The sequence below is a fragment of the Chroicocephalus ridibundus genome, chromosome 4, assembly GCF_963924245.1.
Source record: "Chroicocephalus ridibundus chromosome 4, bChrRid1.1, whole genome shotgun sequence".
Lineage (NCBI taxonomy): Eukaryota > Metazoa > Chordata > Aves > Charadriiformes > Laridae > Chroicocephalus > Chroicocephalus ridibundus.
This window is the reverse complement of record NC_086287.1, coordinates 44,924,019-44,944,371: the sequence shown is the minus strand read 5'-3', so window position 1 is coordinate 44,944,371 and position 20,353 is coordinate 44,924,019. Positions and strand designations below refer to the sequence as shown.

Sequence of the window (20,353 nt, the reverse complement as noted above, 5' to 3'; positions counted from 1 at the left end):
AATCCCAGGCTTTTGTCCACCTGAATTTTCAGGTGCAGTATCAACTGGAGAACATTGTTTACAGCTTAAAACGCTCTCTGTTGTGCAGGGTTTGTACTTCTATGCCAATTACCATGGCCCACTCCAGAGATGGTTGCATTTGCATGGTGGGTGCCTTAGGGGTGATTGGGTAGCTTGGTGTGCTAAGCCATCTGAAAAACGAAGGAGCCCTTCTGGATAGCACAGGCAAGAAATACCGAAGTCACGAAAACGAGCTGCAGCTAGGTAAGGGGGAGTGTTGAGAACGAAGGCCAAAGCTTACAGCAGAAGCTAAAAAAAGGCAAGTACAGCAGAAGCTAGTTAAACTTGAACTGAGCGTGTAATCATGTGAAATGGGAGTTAGTGGAAAAAATTAAAAAATAACAAGTAATAATAAGGGGTGGATTTTTAAAAATGTGTCAGCTGCTAGCATAAAAAAACACTGGGGAATGCAAAAGCCTATCTGTCCCACTGTCACTGTTACCACTGTATGTATTTCTTCTCTGGGAGTACCAGTTTTGTCTAGAAGTGTCTGCTGTGTATTGGTAACAACTGTGTCCTCTTTGACTGGGACAGGATCTTTACTCTGGTCATTTGCAGCCTTCGGTAGTTGCTGATACCACACAAAACAAGTGTGGACTACTGAAGTGAGCTTGAATGGTTTTTTATGTTGTTTAATATCTCCCTTAAGACCCACTTAGGTAGTCTGGATCAGGCAGAATTTGTAGTGATGGTATCTGAACTGTCTTTGTAATACAGCTAAAATGTTTGATCTTATGAAACGCTCCTCAGAATTTACAAAACCAAAATTATTTAGAAACTGTTTTCTGGTTTAGAAACTAGACTCTGGCCTTACTGAGAACATGATAGTATTTGATGCCCAGAGAGGTAATCTAAGAGGCACACTGCGGAGTGTGACCACCTGAAAAATAAGGGTTATGTTTCTTACAGAACTTCCCCTCTGAAATTACACCTCTGACTGTGCGGCTGTTCCTGGGGCTGCTAACCCCTGTTGTGGCTACAGTCAGAGCCCCAGCCACACCTGTATGGACACGTCCCCCTGAATTAACACTGTCTAAAAACTGAGCTGTAGAAAAATAATCGGCCCCAGAGGTCGGGTGCTGGCTTGGAACAGGGAATAGGCAGGCTAATTTTCTTGCTTTGCCACTGGGTTCCTGGATTTTGGCTGCTCAGTGCCTCCATGATGCATCTGTGAAAAGCGGGTGCCAGCAGTCACCTCTTGTACCAGGAACTGGGAGGTTAAATGTGTCGCAGAGAGTGAGGCATCCAGGTAACATACGTATGGGGGCAGTGCAAGTTCCTGAGCTGTGTGAGTCAGCTGTACTCCCTGAACTATGAGAGTTTTTATTGTGGTCTTCTCTAATCTGGCTAGCTGCTCCCAGAGTGAGAAAACCTGCCAATCTGGGCAGGATCCTCCGGAAAGTTTACCTCAGGTGCCATGGCAAAGGGACAGGAGGCAGGGATTCTGCTCACAGGTAGAAGAAATAATGGTATTTTCCCTTCTAATCTTCCTTGGAGAAGGAGGGCAAAGCAGGCAGAGGTGTCACAGCTGGTATCTGGAAAGTTTATTCACTTTTATTGTTTATGTATGGCTGCAATATAAAAATGAAATAAAACACGTAAACAAAAACCAGCAGTGAATCATGATGATGGATATACCTGTCCTGAGCATTAGCCTTTGTACAGATAGGCACCATCATTCCTGAAGTGACCTATTTTTAGACCTGTTTTAGTTTGTTTGTTTACTTGCCACTTCAAAGGGAGTGGCAAGGAAGCGAGGAAGGGACAAAGAAACTGCCACCTGAAAGACACAAACAGTGACTGAATGGTGAGTGAAAGACTGAGGACGCCACTTTCAGATGGAGTGTAGGGGAAATGCCAAGCCTTAGACTTCTAAATCCCTATTTAGACACCTACGTTAATCGTCTTCTGTTGGAGGTGCTCAGCATCTGCCACACCAACTGGAGCCACTCAGGCCTGTCATCTTTGGCCAGGGACAGACAGTGCAATTTAAGCATGTGAATGCACAATGTTGCTGGTTCCTCTGTTTCTGTGAGGCAGCAGATCAGCAGTTCCCAGAACACACTTTTTCCAGCTGAGAATGCCTAATTTCGGTGTAGATGCAGTTGGTAGCAGTTATGCTCGACATGCAAAGTTTTGAGTATAAAAGGGAACTCAGTGTTTCTCTGGACCTTCAGCTCTTCCACCAGCCACCAGCAGCGCACACTGGCTGTTCTGCAGGGTCAGCACTGGTGATGATGGCTGGTGAATTTTGTATTACTCGTTTGGAGTATGGAAACCACAAGAGTTTTGGCATTGCCCATAAGAGGAACCACGTCTCTTCTTGTCTTGAGTTACGCTTAGCTCTTGCCACTTAGAGATGACCTGGTGTAGTTAGCATTGCAGCTGCGTTTTACTCCCTATGGACCTGATCTAAGGCCTGTTGTACCAAGCAGGAATCTTTCCATAGTGGGGAACAGATAGTTATTGAGAGAGCTGTGTTCATGGATGGCCTTCAGCTCTGAAACAAATTACCCCTAATTCCAAGGCAGCCTGGTTCTTGTGGTGTCGGAGCGTGCTGGAAGGTGGCTCCAGTCAATTAAGCTGTAGAGAGAGCATTGTCAATGATCCCAGTCTCTCACCTAGGGGATTCTTTCCTCATTCATGGGTTTATTACAGCTGCTAGTTCAACATGTTCAGAAGCTTCAGTTTTTAATGCATAGCAAGAAGTATCTGCAGATGGATTAGGGATCTTTTAAAGTGTTGTCTGTCACCACTAAAATTATTGACTGTTGCCTCTTTAAACTACAATCTCTCCAGCTGAAAAGCTGAGCAAATACTGCCACTAAAAACGACTTCACAGGGGAGTCTTGAAGGAGACTCAGTGAAAGAGGTTTTTTCAAAGGCATTTTGGGAAGCAAACACTCATGTCTCTCTGACTTCTATTGGGATTACATAGACATTCATGCCCTGAGGTGATCCAGCGTATCTGACCCTTGGTTCTTGTGAAGGGCTTGGAGGGAGTCGGATTAGAGGCAGGGCAGGTGGGTGTCCAGTGTCGGGCACTGGTAGTAGTGGAAATAAACGAGAGAGAGGAGGAGTCTCTCCAGTTATTATCACTTGTCTGTTGCTTTTCTAGGTGTGCCGTACTTTACTGTGGAACCTGAGGATGTGTCCGTGTCCCCTAATGCCCCATTTCATATGGCCTGTGCTGCTGTTGGCCCCCCTGAACCAGTGACAATTGTCTGGTGGATGGGAGACTCTAGAGTGGGGCTTCCAGACATCTCCCCCTCCATCTTAAATGTGTCAGGTAAGGCTGCTGCCAATGCAGGGGAGCACTTTGAGCATCAGAAGAGGAGGAGAGCTCTCTTCTGATCATGCCTAGTGGCGCTGGGTAGCCACATAGCGTGAGAATGGTCTTTGACTGTACATTGAGGGCTGAGAGATCGTGATCACATACAAAGCCAGATCATCTTGAGGGGTGATTGTTGCTCTGTGTATTTTCTGCTGGCTTGAGGCACACAGGCTCTTCAGAGCTTGGGTGGAGCTGGCACTGTGGTAAAGATTCTACTGGACAGGTGATACATTGGGTGCCTCTTTTGTTCCACCTCGTGGAGAGTGTTCATGGTTATATTAAGTGACTCTGTTGGTGACACCCAGCTTGGAAATCTCCAAGCATTCACGTGTAACAGATGCCACCTCCTCCTTCTTTGCACAGCCATGTCACGCACTGCTTTCCCCTCTCTTCCCCCTCTCTCTCTCTTCTTGCAGGCTTGCTGGATGCTTTTGACGTTAAAACTTGACTGCCTTGTGTAATTGTTTGACACTTTTAGAGTGGTTGTATTGGTGCTGAAGGGGTATGTCTGATATCAGAGACAATGGTTTGCCCCAGAACAGGTACTAGGTGCATGGTGGTAAGACTGCCTTCCTCAGCAGGGTCAGCTCAGGAGCCAGTAGGTGTTCAGGATTCTCTTCAACCCACTTTCAGGGAAGGGGTGATATATCCCTACCAGGATCTGACCACAGCTATTCTTGTAGTTACCTCCTAAAGGTAACTTTGTTCCAGTTAGCTGTCCAACAGCTTTGTGTTCCTTCTCTTTGCCGCTGTTTCATTATTCACAGCAGCCCTGAGCCAAAGTTGAACTAGCTATTTAGAAAGAAAAGGTTCTACGACTCAGAGTCATCTCTGGGGCCTCATCATCAGTGTTAGTACAGTTGCACCCAGGGAGAGTTTCTTTCTGTACGTCTTTGGCCATCCTTTGAGCTATGCAATGCTATGAAACCTTTAGAACCTAATTTATATGTAAATCAAAACCTGTTTTGTGATTTGCAATGGTTCTATCATCTGCTCCCTCTCTTACGTAGCCACTCGATGCTGTTCCAAGTTGGAAATGAAAACTGCTCCCTCATGATATAATCTGCCTGTTGAAATGAAAACTGGAAAGATTGATAGTTGAGAGGGGAAAGACAGTAAAAAAATAAGTCTCCCTTGCTCCACTGAATTCATCCCACAGTGCCTCGCAAAACTTCTGTCATTGTGGGGCAGCAGCATGGGGGCCTGAAGAAGGGCATCCGCTTGTCGCGATTCTCCAAACGAATTGCTATTGTATATGTTCATCACCAGCACCTTTCTTTGCCCTTTTCAGTGTTCTTTGGGATGTCCCTTGGGCAGATCTTGTCTTTGCAGTAGAAAAAACGTATCGGGACACAAGCTGCACGGTCAGATTGCCAAAGCATGTCAAAAAAGACGGTTGGCAAGATAACAAGCATTGCTAGCTAAAGAAAGTATCAAATTCTGCAGAAAATAATAGTAATAAAGTAGTGGCTAGAAAGCAAACATTTAGAAGGTTCAGCAAGCAGTTGGTTTGGTAAAAAGATTGTTGTATTTGGAAAGTGGTGCTGGCAATGGTGCTATAGAGTAAGGAGATCGTGGTTTGTGGTATGTTTTGTGTTTTCCTCAGGGCAGGGCTGTGTTTGGTTCTGTCTTTGGGACATGCCTACCATGTCAGGTGCTGCTCTGCTGCCTGGCCTTCAGCCTGCTGGCAGCATTTTTCTCTGGCTCACTAGGGTGAGTGGAAGAAGCTAAAATACTTTGCTCTTTTGTTTTATAGCAGTCCCTCGTCTCTTCCACTACACCTTCTTTGCATTGTCGTTAATCTCAGGCTTGGGAGGTGAATCAAAGGGCAAAGACAGACACTGCGCAAGCTGCTCTATGCAGCTCTGAAGTCTTTTTCCTTCCTAAACCGTATGCCCATAGGGTGCCAATCCTTAACTTTTCTCAGATAGAGCCCTATAAGGCAACTGAGGGCCAAGTCGAGTGAAAACATATGCTGGGCGCACTTCTCCAGGCAGCTTTGCAAATCTGTCTCAATTCTGAGTAATTTGCAATACCTATATGCATCTTGGAGCAGATGGACATCAGTATGATGCCGTGTTCAGGCCCTGTGGCATGGACGGATGGATGGATGGATGGATGGATGGATGGATGGATGGATGCTCACAGAAGACAGGGAGCATAATCCTCGTTTGCATTATATCACCCCTGGAAAGTGCTTCAGTGCTGATGCAGTAGCATTTGACTTGCACTTCCTTTAAGTATCTTCAGAAATCTGATGCAAGGTGAGGGACAGGTGGGCATTTGCTTGACATCTGCAGCATCTGGTTGGAAGTTTGCATGGGCTCATAGCCAGTTAGAAGGTGGTTGTTTCTCAGGTGTCAGGCATATCCAGAGCATTGGGCGGTGCGTAAGCCACGGTTCAGCATGATCCTTGCTCCAAAGATGCTCAGCAGAAAGTGAGAAGTGGACATCTACTAACTGAGCACTGTGAGCTGCTGTTCTGCCAGATTCATCCTTCTTTTTCAGTGCTTTCTGAAGCTCCTGTGGAAGCTTTTCTACATTGCCACACTCTCTCTATTAAAAATGTGTTTAGCACGTTAATTACATTGAAATCCACGTGCCTCTGATTGGCACCCAGCTCAGCCCTCCAATTGCCTGTACTGCCTGAGCTGGATGTCACACATAATTGAAATTCTGCTGAAGGTTGAAGCGGGATTATATAGCTGTTTGTGTTTCGTTTCCTTTTCTTGGCTGATCTCCAGGTATTAATCAAAGCACAGTTTTCTCCTGCGAAGCTCACAACGTAAAGGGATTGTCTTCATCTCGGACAGCCACTGTTCAAATTAAAGGTGAGAGAGTGCAAGACAATGGGCAAGGGACTTGGGTTTGCTCTCCGGGGAGGGAAAGCGGGGCTCCTTAATGCAAGGGGCTGTCTCAAAGCTGCCAGCAGCTAGACCAGTTGGAGCTCTCAGCAGTTGAAATAATGCTTTGTGCTCTAACAGCAGTTCCCGCTTGCTATGCAGGGCCGTCTCCCAGGCTGTTGAAAATAAACCACATCTGATTCAAGAGTGGAAATGTGATGTCAAATAACAGTTTTTCTTTGAAAAGGAGAGTCGGAGCAGTCAAATTGTTTGTGAGAGATTAAATTGGGTATAAATCTGTAGCTGGGGAAATCTTTCCTTCTTGGAGATAGATGGGTCTTGTTAGAGCTAGAGAGGCCATTGCTTCTGCTTGCTTCTCTTTGCGTCAGATTAGATGCTGAAAAAAGACAGGGAAGGTGGTCACCAGTGGCCACTAAAGTCTGCTTATCCACACTGTTTTTATGGATTTTATTTTTTTTAAATTCTTTGCTCTTTAAAAAACTCATTCAAAACAAATAATTCCTAGCCTTCGCGTGACCAGTTGCCATTTGGAAGTCCCTAAGTTGATGTCATGTTACCTCTGTTCCTCCAGGTGACTGAAACAGGGATAATCAGAGCAATCAGTTCTTCCCCTCCTCTTCATGTTGAGATGCTTCTGCATTTAAATTTTTAGTCATGCTTTAACGTGCATTAAGTGACATGATTGTCAGTTCCAGGAGAGGCATGTCACAAAAATTATTTGTTCCAAGTGGTAGCTTATTGCTCAGCACGAATAAGAGCAAGCATTTATGTCTGTATCAGAAATCACAGTTGTATTAGCTAATATTCATTAAAGGATAGCTTAAAATCCAGCTGTAGATCTACCACTCTTACAGTGTGTTTTTCTTCAGGACATTGTGGTTACTGCTATGCCAAGAATGCAGTATGCTGGACTAGTAAGATTTATAACTTAATTTAAAAATGTTTGGAGTTGTTGCCTTAAAGGCTTGTCTACACAGGGGAATTAGTTATTGTGGTATATATTTTCTATGGATATTTTTATCCTGGGATAGAATTTAGTTCACAGAGCTATTATGCTTTTAAAAAATCTCATCAAGCCATAATTTGAAATAACATTTAGCAGGCACAAACTTTTTTTTTTTTAATGTTAACACAGATTTAATATTTTTTTTTAACTGTTAATAAGATAACGGGGTAAAAGCCTTGGAATTCTCGCAATTCCCAGCAATTGTGTTTAGCCAAAAGTGCTCCACGGGGGTCAATCATCAGCTAATGAATCCACACAACCTATTTGGGAGGGACATATCACCATCATGCGCTTGTGCACATGCATACACTTTAGAGCTGAGGAAGAGCAAGCTTAAGTGATTTGCCAAATGTTGCACCAGTATGTGGCATGTCCTAGAGATAAAAAAAACAGGTTGTAAAGAGCAAGTCCAGTGCTGTAATAGTAAAAGTTCTAACTGTAATACCTCAAAGATACGTCTAAAAGAGTAGTTGTAAACTTAAGGAAGTGATGAGGCTCTTCTAAGGAGCAGAAGTTTTGAAAATCTAGTACAGCCCCTGTTAAAACTAAAGAAAAGCTCCTAGCAAGGACATCGGCAGGAACAGGAACAGGCTGAGATAATGTTTATTTAGTCCTTGATTCTATGAACATGTAGACTTCAGTGAAATTACTCCTGGGAGCAGTTGTCCATACATGCATGATTAGGGCCTTCCTCTCTTACACAGATCCATTTGCTAATGAGGATTCTCAAGACTTTCTACAATTTATTAAACAATTTGTTTCTTCTGTGATTCCAGAGGCAAATATTTTTGCTAGGACATTTACAAACTGTTAACATTTCTTCCTATTTGCTGCTGTTGTTGTTCATTATCTATTCTCTGTAGTGCCCACAATGTGCTGGGTGTACTCTAAGCAGAAAATTACTGTTATTGTAGCCCGCAGTCCCCAGCCGTGTACAAAGCCCCATTGTTGCAGCCACTCTAGAAGCATAGAGGAAGTTAACTCTCATTATGTTAACACTCAAGGTCCTGCTTTCAGGCTGGCTTTGCACTTCTTGGTGTGTGTGGCCAAGATTTCTATGGTCATGTCTCGTGTTTCAGAGCACAACAGGAAACAGCCACCCGGAGTTTTTTCCCCAGCGCATGACGGGGAAATGCGTCTGTCTCTTCTACAAATTGTGGAGTTAGGGGAAGGTGCTAGCAAGCCGACCCTCTTCAGTGTCTGTCTCCATTAGAGAGTGGATGTGTTAGCAGTTGATTATTTATTCTTATTGGTGGTATAGCCTGCACCTCCTTTGGGCCTGCCATCCAGTCTTGAAAATTGCATGTTGCTAAGCCCAAAAGTAATCAGTGTGTTTACAAAAGACTTGAGTTAAGGGAATGTTTCAATAATACCCAAGTAAGCAGTGAAAGCGAGCTTTTTCCCCCAAAGAACTTACAAACCTGAATACCTGACATCAAAAGGGAATGAAACCAAAACACAGAAAAGTCTTAAATTAACTTACAAAGACCTTTTGCTGAAAGGCAAAGAACTCATTGCCCATCTTTCATCCCAGACCTGGGCTCTGCTGCCCCACCTCCCTCCCACGCACACTGTTCCTATCTAGGTGGCAACCCTGCCCTGAGTCCTGGTAACTAGTTAACCAGACAACAAAGGCTTTATAGGGTTAATCTGTGGTACCATCTATTCCCTGCACCATCCTCTCCTCTAAGGCCCCTAGAGACCTGGGAGGAGGTTTTGATCTAAGTGTTTCTCCTGCAAGATGGCCCTGTGGAGATGCTGAAGGCAGTATTGTGGTTGTTCTCCATGCAGTGAGAGACAAAGGTGCTCTCTGGCAGAGTAGAAGATGCAGCTGGAGGAATCCTGGTTTTGCAGTTACTTTTCCACTACTGCTTTCCATTGGATACAGCTCAGGAGAGGTGGAAAATTCAGTCTGTAGGCGGAGCCTTGTCCTGAGGACCCTTGGGTTTTTGAAAGAGAACTCCTGAGGGTACAATCTGTTGAGGTGCTGCAGGAAAAGTGTTACTCATGGCAGCAGCACAGGTTTTTTTTAAATGAGCAAAAGGTCAGGGAAGAGGTTAGTATTCATGAAGCTGGTAATTTTTTCAGGCATGGGGTGCCTAAATAAAAACAGAGACTCCGGAATGAAAAAGAGAAGGTGAAGGGTATATCAGGAAGAATAGGAAGTAACTACATGGAATTACAATGGAAGGAAAAGAGAAGGCAAAGGGAAGCGCTGAGGATTCTAAAAGGAAGCCAAAGAGCTCGGGTTAATGCAACAACATACTAGAGGACCCTGCAGTGATGGAGGTGTCTGGTCAGAGCAAGAGCAGAGCTCTGGTGCTCTTCTGTGGTGGTAGGAAGCACAAACATGTGATTAAATGGCCAGTCTGGGAATCCTGACTTTGTTCCTGGCTGTGGCTTCAACTTGTAATATGCTATCAGCCACTTAATAGGCACTCCCTTTGCCTCAAATTGCCCCTCTGTAGAACAGAGTGCTTTCTGAGTTTATTCATCCCAAGCCTGAAGGAGGCATAGTTTTCAGTCCAGGCTCTGTCCCAGGTATTTCAGGAAGGGTTTCTAATGGACACCTGGAGGCAGTGCTTTCAGAGCGCCAAGTGGTCTACTGCAAATCCAGCTGCAGGGTATTTGGATTACTGCAGCAAACCACCCGTGGGCTGGTGCCGGCAGAGCTGGTTTCGGGGGCTGGACTGAGAACCAGGAGAGAGATTTTAAAGCCCTGATTTGGTTTACAATGAAGGTTCACAGGCGATTGTGTGCGCAGGGCTGGGTCATGTGTTTCAATGGAGGGGGCAGGGAAGAGGGTTGAGTAGCAAAGGTGTAAACATCAGAGACTGGCATTGCTATCAAAGAGATCAACCGCTGCCTGTATGCATCAAGCAAGTATGCTGGACTATTAAAGAATGGATGCTAATAGCTTGTTCGGTGTTAAAATAATAGTTTCATTCACAACAGTCAGGGACACTCTCTAAAGATGTGATATTGTACAATTTCTGTTAGTGATTTCATTGCATAATTTCTAACCTCAAGCCTTTGCCATTTCCATGTGAATACCTGCTCAGTTCTGTGTATACTGAAAGGTCTCTTTGTTTCCTTTATAGCCATGCCTCTCCCGCCTCTCAATGTAACTGTAAGCCAAGTCACCAGCAGCAATGCCAGCGTGGTCTGGGTGCCAGGATTTGATGGCCGTGCACCCCTCCATTCTTGCACTCTTCAGGTATGGCCCCTCCAGATTGTCCCCTGTCCTGCATGAAGAGTAGGACTCCCTTCAGCCATGACGCTGCTTGGACCACCTCTTGCTCTCCTGACTGCTTTGTATCAGTGTTTGAATTCTTATTCCACAATTTTGAAACATGGAAACTTAACAGGATGCGACTCAGGGCATAAATAGGTGCTGAACAGCAGGGACGGTTTGGAGCATGAGTTTTTGAGAATTTGAGACTGGCCCCATTCTCCCTCCCGGCAGTTTATCACGTTGGTTGCTCCGTGGCAGCCACTCCATGCAGAGTCGTACCCTGCAGCACATGTGAACTGCATATTGCGCTGTGGGAAGTGCCACCTTGGGTGGCTGCAGGGTCCTGCTAGCCTGGAGCAGCTGGCCCATGGTAACTTGTTCCAGTGCAGCGCAGTGGCCTGTGACTCCCATGCCACTTCAGCCCTGTGCTTTGCAGTGCCAGAAGTAATGCTGGGATCTGGACATACTGGATACAAAGTCAGACCTATTTGTACGTTTCAGAATAATTTTAAGCCCTGCCTCTATATCTTGATTGGTTTTCCATTGTCAAACACCAGTTCTGCCCAGAAAATCAAGGGAGATAATACCCTTTAGCTCTGCCAGGTGCTGTGTACTCAACATCTCTGAAAAATCGGACTGCTTCTTTAGGTTCCTAGGAACAATGGTATGTGTCAAACTTCAGGCAGAGTTAAGTTTCTAGCTTTGCACACCTAACTGTAAAATCAGATCAAACAGCTGATGACTGAGTGTCAGAAAGAAATGGTAATTCCTGAAGCAGGCTATGCAAACACAAGTAGGCACATTCCCCATGGATTTCTCTGCTGGGTGGGAATATTGGGCCCCTGTGCTTTTCCTACCTGATTACAGCAGCAATGTGAGCCGGAGTGGAATTTCTACGGGGTGTTGCCAACTATGTAGAGGAGGATTATAAGCACAAGGTATGCTGGAAGCAGCCTAGCTAATTTACTTGCAGTCCTCTTTTTATTTGGGGAGAAAACCAGAGATTTTATGCTCTTATGTTTTTTCCCTTTCGTAAGTAGAAGAAACCGTCATCTTGTTTTAACTCACTGACAGAAAGAATGGCTGACTATAGCTGGCCCTGGTCTCTGAGTTTTGTTGCTGCTTCTGTTCTTGTTCGCAGTGGAAAATGGTTTTCTTCCGCTGTTTTACAATGCGTGTTATCTCCAGTTGGAACAGCCTATTCTCTCTGGCTTGCATGCTGCAATGCTAATCACCCTGGGTTCTGAGTTCCCACTCTCACTTTTGGCACGGGCAGGGGTGGGGGGGATGGGGCATGTGGAAAAGAGGCTGAATCAGAGCAGCTCAGTTTCTGTCCACTCAGCAGTCTCGCCCCTTTTCTAAGCCTTTTCTGTTCTGTTTGCGGAGGATGAAGTTCCTGCATTTGGATCTGGGAGCAGGCTAACTTGGCAATAACCCTCCACTGACAGAAAGCCGTGCTTCCTCTGTCTCCCACATTGGGAGATATTGTGAGAGACATTGACCCACATTTCCATGTGAAAATGCATAAGCTCCTGGCTCTGCTTGGAGCCTCCCAGAAAGAGAAGGGGAATTGAAGCTTGGCTGTGGTTTTCTGGCACTCGGGAATTGCAGCGGGTGCCCCAAGAGCACTATGTTCAGACAGGCAGATTGCTTCTGGGGACAAGGTGGGAAATCCTTGTGTTTACTGACTGTTAACGTAAGCTGTGTTCTAGAGCATAAATGGGGCAGATGTAAGAGCACCGACATTTCAGACTGTTGAACAGGAACACATCATCAAATTGACAGGGTTTTACACAAAAGTCTGCTTGTTTTTTTTCCTCTGCTTTGGATGACACTGATAATGACAACAATATGCTTTTCTATTAGGGAAAGTTGAGATTCTGCCTTTTTATTAGCCAAATAAATCAGTGGGCCAAAAGTGTGTGTGAGAATGAGCAGAAGGGCAGGGACAAAGGGAGGAAAACTGCTATATAAAGCATATGAAGTCCACATAAGTCTTTCACTTTTGTCAGTACACCTTGCTTTTACTCCCAGCTTTGCTATCTCATATGCACTTGAGAAGAAAGATAGGCTGAGCCTGGGAGCTGTGCAGTGATTTCTGCTATTGTTGGTACAAAAGCAGGAGCACTGAACGTGTCTGTGTGTCAAAAGCACACAGTGGTATCAGATTTAAATTAACATTCATATTGCTTAAAAGTTCAGATCCGGAAAAAAAAAAAGCAAACCCAAAAAAGAAGGGTTGCAGGAGTGGTAAAAAGTTTCTTTTCAGTTTAATTTGAAACAGTTTAGTTGAACCAAGTCACCAGTGGCCACCGTGTCTTTAATCCACTACAAAACTGAAACTACATAAACTTCTGAAAAAGGAGCTGAGAAAAAGGTGACACTAGGCTGCAGGGAAGTTGATCTACCAATTTCCATTGCCCAAATTTAGACAAGCCTCAGAAGCCAGCCGCTAGCACTCAAAGCAACAAGCACATTTAGTTTTATTTAAAGGAATTAATAATCAACTGTAGGATTAGTGGCATATGTAAGCAAATGTATGGAACAAAATTTTCAGCTGGTGAAAGATTGTTGTGCTGCCAGAGTTAGAAGAGTGACGTCATTTAAACCAAATAAAGGCATGGCTCGTGATTCTTAGTTTGACAACTCCCTTTTCAGTATTTTAAACACCACTGGTGCCATATCTATTCTTACGCATTCCCAAATTAACCATGAAATGGATTCTTATCGATATGGACCTGTTAGTCATATGGCTGATGGTAACAGTCTTCTCTGTTTCACTCATGGCACAGGTAGCTGAGTCACCAGATGGCCAGGAGGTCTCCACTGAAGTCACCCCAGTGCCACCCTTTGCCTACGGTGTGCAAGGCCTGAAGCATTCCACCAACTACAGTGTTCGTGTGCAGTGCAGCAATGAGATGGGCAGCTCCCCTTTCACTGACAGGGTTTATTTCCAGACCCTGGAGCTTGGTAAGCAAATAGCAGACAAGAACAGGAAACCAGTTCTGAATCTGAAAAAGAGATGATGAGAAACTTCATTGAACTTCTCCTTACAAATTCTGAAATGCAGGAAACGTTACGCTGTCAGATTGCTTGTTCACTCTAAGGGTCTCCTAACACCTAACATAAAATAGTAATATGCAGTCAAATGTGGTTAACAGGAGCGATGCATGATACACAATTTGATTCAGCCACAGGGCTTCTGCGTGCTAGGCATATGTCCCATTCGCTCTCCAAGATTCTTGGGGTCTTGGAAAAAAATGAGAGACGCTGACTGACCTTCTCTTCTCCGCTTGAAGCAAACATAGTGCTGGTGGCTTGCAGTTGTTCTCTCCCCTCGTGTTCTCTCTTCTGGCTGATCTCAGGAAAGAGGGTAGATCTGTCTTTTCAGCCATTTTCAGTGTGGATAGTGTCTTATTTTCCTGCACAGAGTGATTGTGTTCTGTCCTCTGCTTTCAGCTCCAAGCAGCACCCCACAAAATATCCATGTTATCCAAAGAGATCCTGGTCTGATTTTGGAGTGGGAAGGTGTGGCTCCAGATGTGCTGAAAGAAAATGTCCTGGGATACAGGCTGGAGTGGATTCAGGATAATGTAACTCAGGTAACAGATTTAAAGGGGAGCTAAGCCATTGGGCAGAGAGTTGGGCAATGTTCACGTTAAATTTTCTAGGCATTAGGGTCCCTCATCCTTTATCCATACCAGAGGACTAGATTGCTGGCATTGCTTTTGTGTAAATTGATTTACTCTAATTTGCAGCAACTTGTCAGTATTTGGCCCCGAGATTTAGGCCCGTTTATCCCTTCCTGGCATATTCAGAATTCCTTCCATTTGAATGTTCATCTGCAGACAGACCAGTTCTCTGCTATTCCTTGTACAACAAGGACAACATAGAGAAAATTCAGTTTGTCTCTGCCTCTTTCTAGTGCTGTATCAAAGGCCGTTCGGACAGTGCAGGATCTGGGCTTCTCTCTCCTGTGACTGGGACTTGGCTTTCCAAATCCTAACAGCGAAGGTGTATTTAACAAGTGAATGAGTTATACTGTAAATCACAGAAAGAAGGTTGCGGATTCTTTTATTTAATTTACAGTATGTAGGGTGTTGAAAGGACCCTGTTAGGGTAGAAGGCCTTTCATTTGTTCTTCAGCATTGACCTTTCCCAAGTATCTATCTGCCTTTGAAGTTCACAGCACTTCTTATGGTTTCTCGCTTCTTCATATTTATTTAGCCAGTGCTTATTAATGATGAACAAGCCTGTAATAATAGACAGCTAGAGGGAAAAGAGACTTATTTCCTTTTTTGCATGACCCATTTCATACTAGGTCAGCGTCATTGACTTTGAATGACAGTATTTTGAGTTCCCATTGAATTTACATTGTGTCAGTGGTGGCAGCCAAGTCTTCATGGGCTTACTGCAAATAGCATGTATGAAGAAGACCCACAAAATTACTGAAAATATGTTGACCTTGCCATTCTAAGTGAAAATTGGCCATGAAATTCAGAAGCCATTTGGGATTTGGTCAACAAGTTAAAACAGACAGAATCCTCCCTCGGCTTAAAACTGTCAGATGCTTTGCAGCATGTTAGCGCATCTTTGTGTTTAAACCACAAGACGGAGGTGTATCTTTTAATAGCAGACAAAAACCATTTCTGTAGCAACGTTGATGGAAGGACCTCCAAAGAGGAAATCATTAAACCTCCTATCTTCCCTACGGCCTGGGAAACTATTAGCAATTTTTGAGAAGAGAAACCCAAGATGATAGCCCAAGCACACAGTAATGTTTTGGTTCAGTTTTAAAGGTGAAGTTTTAGACTAGATTCCTTTTAAGACAGTTTACAGTTTATTGCCATTTGCTCTCAGGGGGAGATGATTGTGCAGGATACAAAAGCTAATCTCACAACGTGGAATCCTCTCAAAGACCTGATCATCAGGGTGTGTGTGCTGAACTCTGCAGGATGTGGGCCCTGGAGTGACCTCTTCCTGCTTGAAGCTCAAGAGGTCATGGGTGAGTGTCCACTGCCTTCCCTTCACTTTTGTGAAAAAAATCAGAAGTGCTGGGATTGCTGTTTGTCTCTTACTGTTCTTTCAGTGCTTACAGCGGACTGAGCCACTTGGCTTTACACAGCAGCACGCTTCATCAAGCAGAGTAGAAATTAAATAATATTTAAAGAGCTGGTATAAACAAAACAGCTTCTGGCCACTGCTGTGTCTTATTTAACGAGCTTTCGCTGCGCTTAGTGCAGAGCAGGGCAAGGGGAGGCACAATAGAAAAGGTGCAAATGAAGGTCTGAAGTCCTTCATTTAGGCTTAAGTCACACACATTTACAAGAGTAAATGTGACAGAAAACTCCTCTAACATAGGTTCTCTTCTTTGATTTAATTTGAAGCCATTCCTGACTAGTTTCAGTTGAGCCTGATTTAAACTATGGCCACATGGGGTTTTGTAATGGCTTTACTGAATGTCTTCATATTAAAGCAGTTTAGCTCTCTCGGTGGAAAAGCTGAGCTACTGATAGAAGAGGGAGATGATGGTACAGAAGCTGCATCATGCAATCTGCACCATGTGGAAGGGTTTGTTGGGAGCAAAGAACATGCTTGTGTGGAGTCCATTCCTAGTGATAAAGGGCAGTTAGGCTCATCTGCGCTGGTTTGCTTGCTGCTTGTATTTCACAATGAATGGGGAATGGGAGTCAGGCTATGGAGAGGGGCAGGATGTTGTATGGGGAGATGGATAGAAGGGAGAGAAGAATGCTGCTTGTGGAAAAAACTGTGAAACAACTAGGAGGAAGATGTTCAGAATAAATATACAGATTGGTAACAAGTCAGTGAGGTGTGATAGTGAAAACCCACAAACTCCTGAGATTTTGTTGCCAGTGCCTGTGGCAGGACGAGACAGCAGTCTCTAATCTCTGGTGCCTGACCCATCTGCTGCTGCTTCCTTCCTGACCCACATGCCTTTTGAGAAATCACATGGACATTGATCCCTCCTGATCCCTCCGCATTTAGGGATGGCAGGGGTAAACTAGAGTGGGGTTCCCAGGCAAGTGGGAGGTGGGGAATAGGGGCAGAGTAACCAGGAGAGAACTGTAGCCTTACTTGCAGTAGTGCATCTAATGCCGGGTTTATTTTACTGGGTTTATTTACTCAGAAAGGCCTTTTGCCAACGCAGTTCTTGTGATGAAGTCAGTACTGATGGTTATGTGTGAGCATGCAGTCACTGTGGGATCAAAGCCCTCAAATTATCTAAAGCAGAATGAAGGGGTGCGGAGGTCCAGAGATGACGCTACTGGAGTTTGGGCATCAATTTTTTTCTCCTGCTTTTTGCTCAGTTATTTTCTGTGGCACCCAAATAGAGAGAAAAGTACCCAAAGGGACTAGAAGATCCCTTTCGAAAATGGCCAATGCTAGCAAGAAGCCCCAGGGAATGTATAGGATTTGCATTTTGCAGGAAGCTGGAATGGGATAATCCTGAAAGCACAAAATGTTTGCTTGTTTTTATTTACAGACCACTTCAGAAAAGTAGCATCAGGAGTGGTGCTTGTTTTTCCCAAATGCTGTCTGAAAGCACATATATTTCTTCACAAGCATAACAGGCTGGAAATAAAGGTTCACTGTGGAAACACTGACAGGCCTTAAACAGCAGAGCTGCAGAAAGACTGCAGTTTTGTTTCATGCCTGGTAGAAAATATAAGTCGCTCCCTTTCCTAAAATAGCAAACTGGCACTGGTTGCTTTATGTGAGAAATGCCAGGGGTGGTTTATGACCAGCTCCCAGTGCAGCGGTAAGGATGACTAAGCCTGTATAAACTTTAAGGCGTATTTGTCATCACAGCAAAGCTAGTGGGAGCTCCACCCTGCTTATGCAGAAATCTTGTGCACTATAAACGGAGATTGTTTTAATATTTTCAGAAAGATTTTCAGTAGAAACCTCTCTCTCTTATTGCAGACAGAGGAACAGAATGTTCTAATAGCATTTTTCCTATCTGTAATCTTCATGATTGTATGCAGAGGACTCTTGGATTACATTCTTTGCACACCTTTGTGATATAAAACCTGCTACAGAAATAAAAGGGGTTCTCTCATCATCAAAGGGCTCCTAAATACTCATTTATACAATGAATATACTCTACTATGACAGAGACTACTCTTATACAATGACAATAATACTGTCTTCTCTCTCCCTTGTACGGTCTTAAGGCATATACCACTTAGAAAAGGGGGGTGTGGGAGATGAGAGAGAGACAGAGCTGGGGGAGGAGAGGCAACTCAGTCTTCACTTGGGTTGCAGCCATCCTCTCTAGCTCAGTGGCATGAGTGGGCAGCAATGATCTGTGGGTCAGAGGAGGAGAAGCAGTGAATTTTAACATTCATTTCTATTTCTGACACATTTGCTGTAAACTGTGGGATGGGCTCTTGATTCCTACCAGTTTAGAAACAGGGAGAATAATTTTGGTTTGGTTTGTTTTCATCCATTGTCCTTTTAGAGGGACCCCCCGGAAGGTGACCTAAATCCCTGCTCTCTCACCAGGCCGGCTAGCAGACAGAGACTCGAAAAATAGGCCAAGAGAGGTTGTCTCACCAAAGGGAGAAGGAAACCTTATTGTTAACTATCAGAGAGGACCTTTTACATCAGTGTTGTTAGATGTTACTACCCTGATTGTTTGGCAGGAACAGTTGAAGTGATTGGCTTGGGAATAGTGGAGAGGGTTGAAGTTGTCTTTCGTTGTATTTTCATTCCACTTCTGTTTCTGATCCCTTTCCCTCCTCATAAGCAGCCTTGAAGGCCGGGTTAGAAGGTGCAGCAAGAGGGACTATCATAAAACCCAGAGCCTATAAAGCCTTCTGGGTGGGAAAAGAATATATGAGTCACTGAGGGAGATAAGATGCTGGAAAATAGGTGCAAAAGCTCTGATAATTTGTTTCAAGTGGAGAAGTACTAGTCTGCTTCCTCAATGGTCCAGAATTCTGTTTCCTTAAGCTCTACCTGTTTATTAGACTAACATTGCTTCTTTAAAAGCTTGGATGATAAGGCTGGACAATGTAACTAGTAATCAAGCCTCAGAAGCCTTTTGCTTGCCAGGGCTTTGCCAATAAAGATGTTTGACTCCTTTTCACATACATCTATGCAGAGGTTTATCCAAGTCTCAGCCCATTAGCCTAACATCTCATTTAAAGACAGGTTTACTTATGCTCTCATGACATATAATAGGATTAGTTACATCATCTAAGGCAGATGATTCTTCCTTAGCTTCTGCTAAAGCACAGTCAGCTGCTGAAGGTGAGCAAGGGAGCATGAAGATGAAGGAGGTGGTTGGGGCCCTGTTACCTGTTCTTGTTTGCTCTTAAACAATTTGGAGGTATGAGGGCTATCCTATATTTTAATAAACCCATTCAAATTCACGTTTAATCTTTAGTAATTGTATTTGGAGAAGAAGTCTCTTAGGGAATTGGATTAATTTATCTGTTGTTTGCCAAGCATAGATAATATTCTTTTATTCATAACCATGTTGCTTATCTTCCTTTCCTGGCAGCTTAGTCAGATTGGCAGCATCTCCATTTCTTCTGTAGACAATTTGTAGGCAAAAATATACATATTCTGGAAGCAAATATTAGACCAGAATTGGAAGCTGCATGATGGATAACTTGTTTCTTGACTCGCAAGGCACGTTTTAAAATTCACTTTTTCTTTGGTAGAGAGACATTGAGAAGTTACAACCAACCAACAGCATTGGGAAGTTACAGCCAATACCAAGTCCCACAGGGTGCTTCTCTTTGTGGGAGGGGTGAGGGGAAATGTAAATATTTTCAACCAGATTGCCATGAGGCAATTGTCTTTCTCTTATTGTCTTCCAAAATGTTATCTGCTTGGCATTCAGGCAGTACTGTGTAGCCTGGTCAAGGTTCTGCTGGCTGCCTCAAACAGAACAAGGTGAAATCTGCACAGAAAATGCTCATATTAAGCAACGTTTTTGTCCTGAGACTCCAGTTTAAAGTGCCCCAAATCATAAGCTCATGTAAAGTAGTATAATCTGGAGCAGTGCCTTTTAATTTCTTGAGGCTCAAAACTAAGAATAGGTTCTGGTAACTGGATGCATCTGCTCTGCCTTTACTGTGTGATTGACTGTGACTGAGTATCTGTTTATGCCAAATTCCAGTGTACAATGATCCACTGTGTACACCAGATCCAGAAGCAAGGCTTTTCCATTTAAAAGCAAGAAGAAGAAATATCTCAGTATGATCTGTGTACCATTGACAGTCTTCTGTTTCCTGACTGGTGTTTTCTCCATCATCTAGGTGGCCAGAGACAACCTCCTTATGGGACATCCTGGGTTCCTGTGGCATTGGGCATTCTCACAGCTCTGGTCACGGCTGTTGCCCTGGCTCTTATTCTCCTTCGAAAAAGAAGAAAGGAAACTCGGTTTGGGTAAGGGAGGTTCTCCTTGTGCTGGAGATCCTTGCTTTCTCATCTAGTATGGTTTCTGACTTACTTTTCAACAAGTATTGTGGGTTGGGTACCCTTGGCACTTTCTTTGGATAACTGTTTTTTCACAATTTTGGGGGTCACCCTGAACTACAGACTAGCAGGAAAGTGCACTACCCTCTTCTAAATAAGAACACCAGAATACAGTAGAAAAATGTTCTGTTCTTTGTTAGAGTATGGAAATATAAGTCCATGGGCCCTGATGGGATGCACCCGAGAGTGCTGAGGGAGCTGGCAGAAGTCATTGCTGGGCCACTCTCCATCATCTTTGAAAGGTCCTGGAGAACAGGCGAGCTGCCTGAGGACTGGAGGAAAGCCAGCATCACTCCAGTCTTCAAAAAGGGCAAGAAGGAGGAGCCGGGGAACTACAGGCC

At 44.1% G+C, this 20,353-nt stretch overlaps 1 protein-coding gene across 8 annotated transcripts in view; it reads left to right on the top strand.

The window, feature by feature from the left end:
• The window catches only part of TYRO3 (TYRO3 protein tyrosine kinase), a 45,285-nt gene that overhangs the window by 7,557 nt on the left and 17,375 nt on the right, over positions 1–20,353 (top strand). For 5 of the 8 annotated variants that reach the window (XM_063331890.1, XM_063331887.1, XM_063331886.1 and 2 more), the window contains 7 exons: positions 3,179–3,349; positions 6,139–6,225; positions 10,366–10,481; positions 13,292–13,469; positions 13,959–14,101; positions 15,360–15,504; positions 19,793–19,922. In XM_063331890.1, coding sequence (XP_063187960.1) covers positions 3,179–3,349; positions 6,139–6,225; positions 10,366–10,481; positions 13,292–13,469; positions 13,959–14,101; positions 15,360–15,504; positions 19,793–19,922 — 970 coding nt within the window. The remainder of the gene's footprint in view (positions 1–3,178; positions 3,350–6,138; positions 6,226–10,365; positions 10,482–13,291; positions 13,470–13,958; positions 14,102–15,359; positions 15,505–19,792; positions 19,923–20,353) is intronic. The other 3 variants (XM_063331888.1, XM_063331894.1, XM_063331889.1) reach the window with 2 other exon arrangements.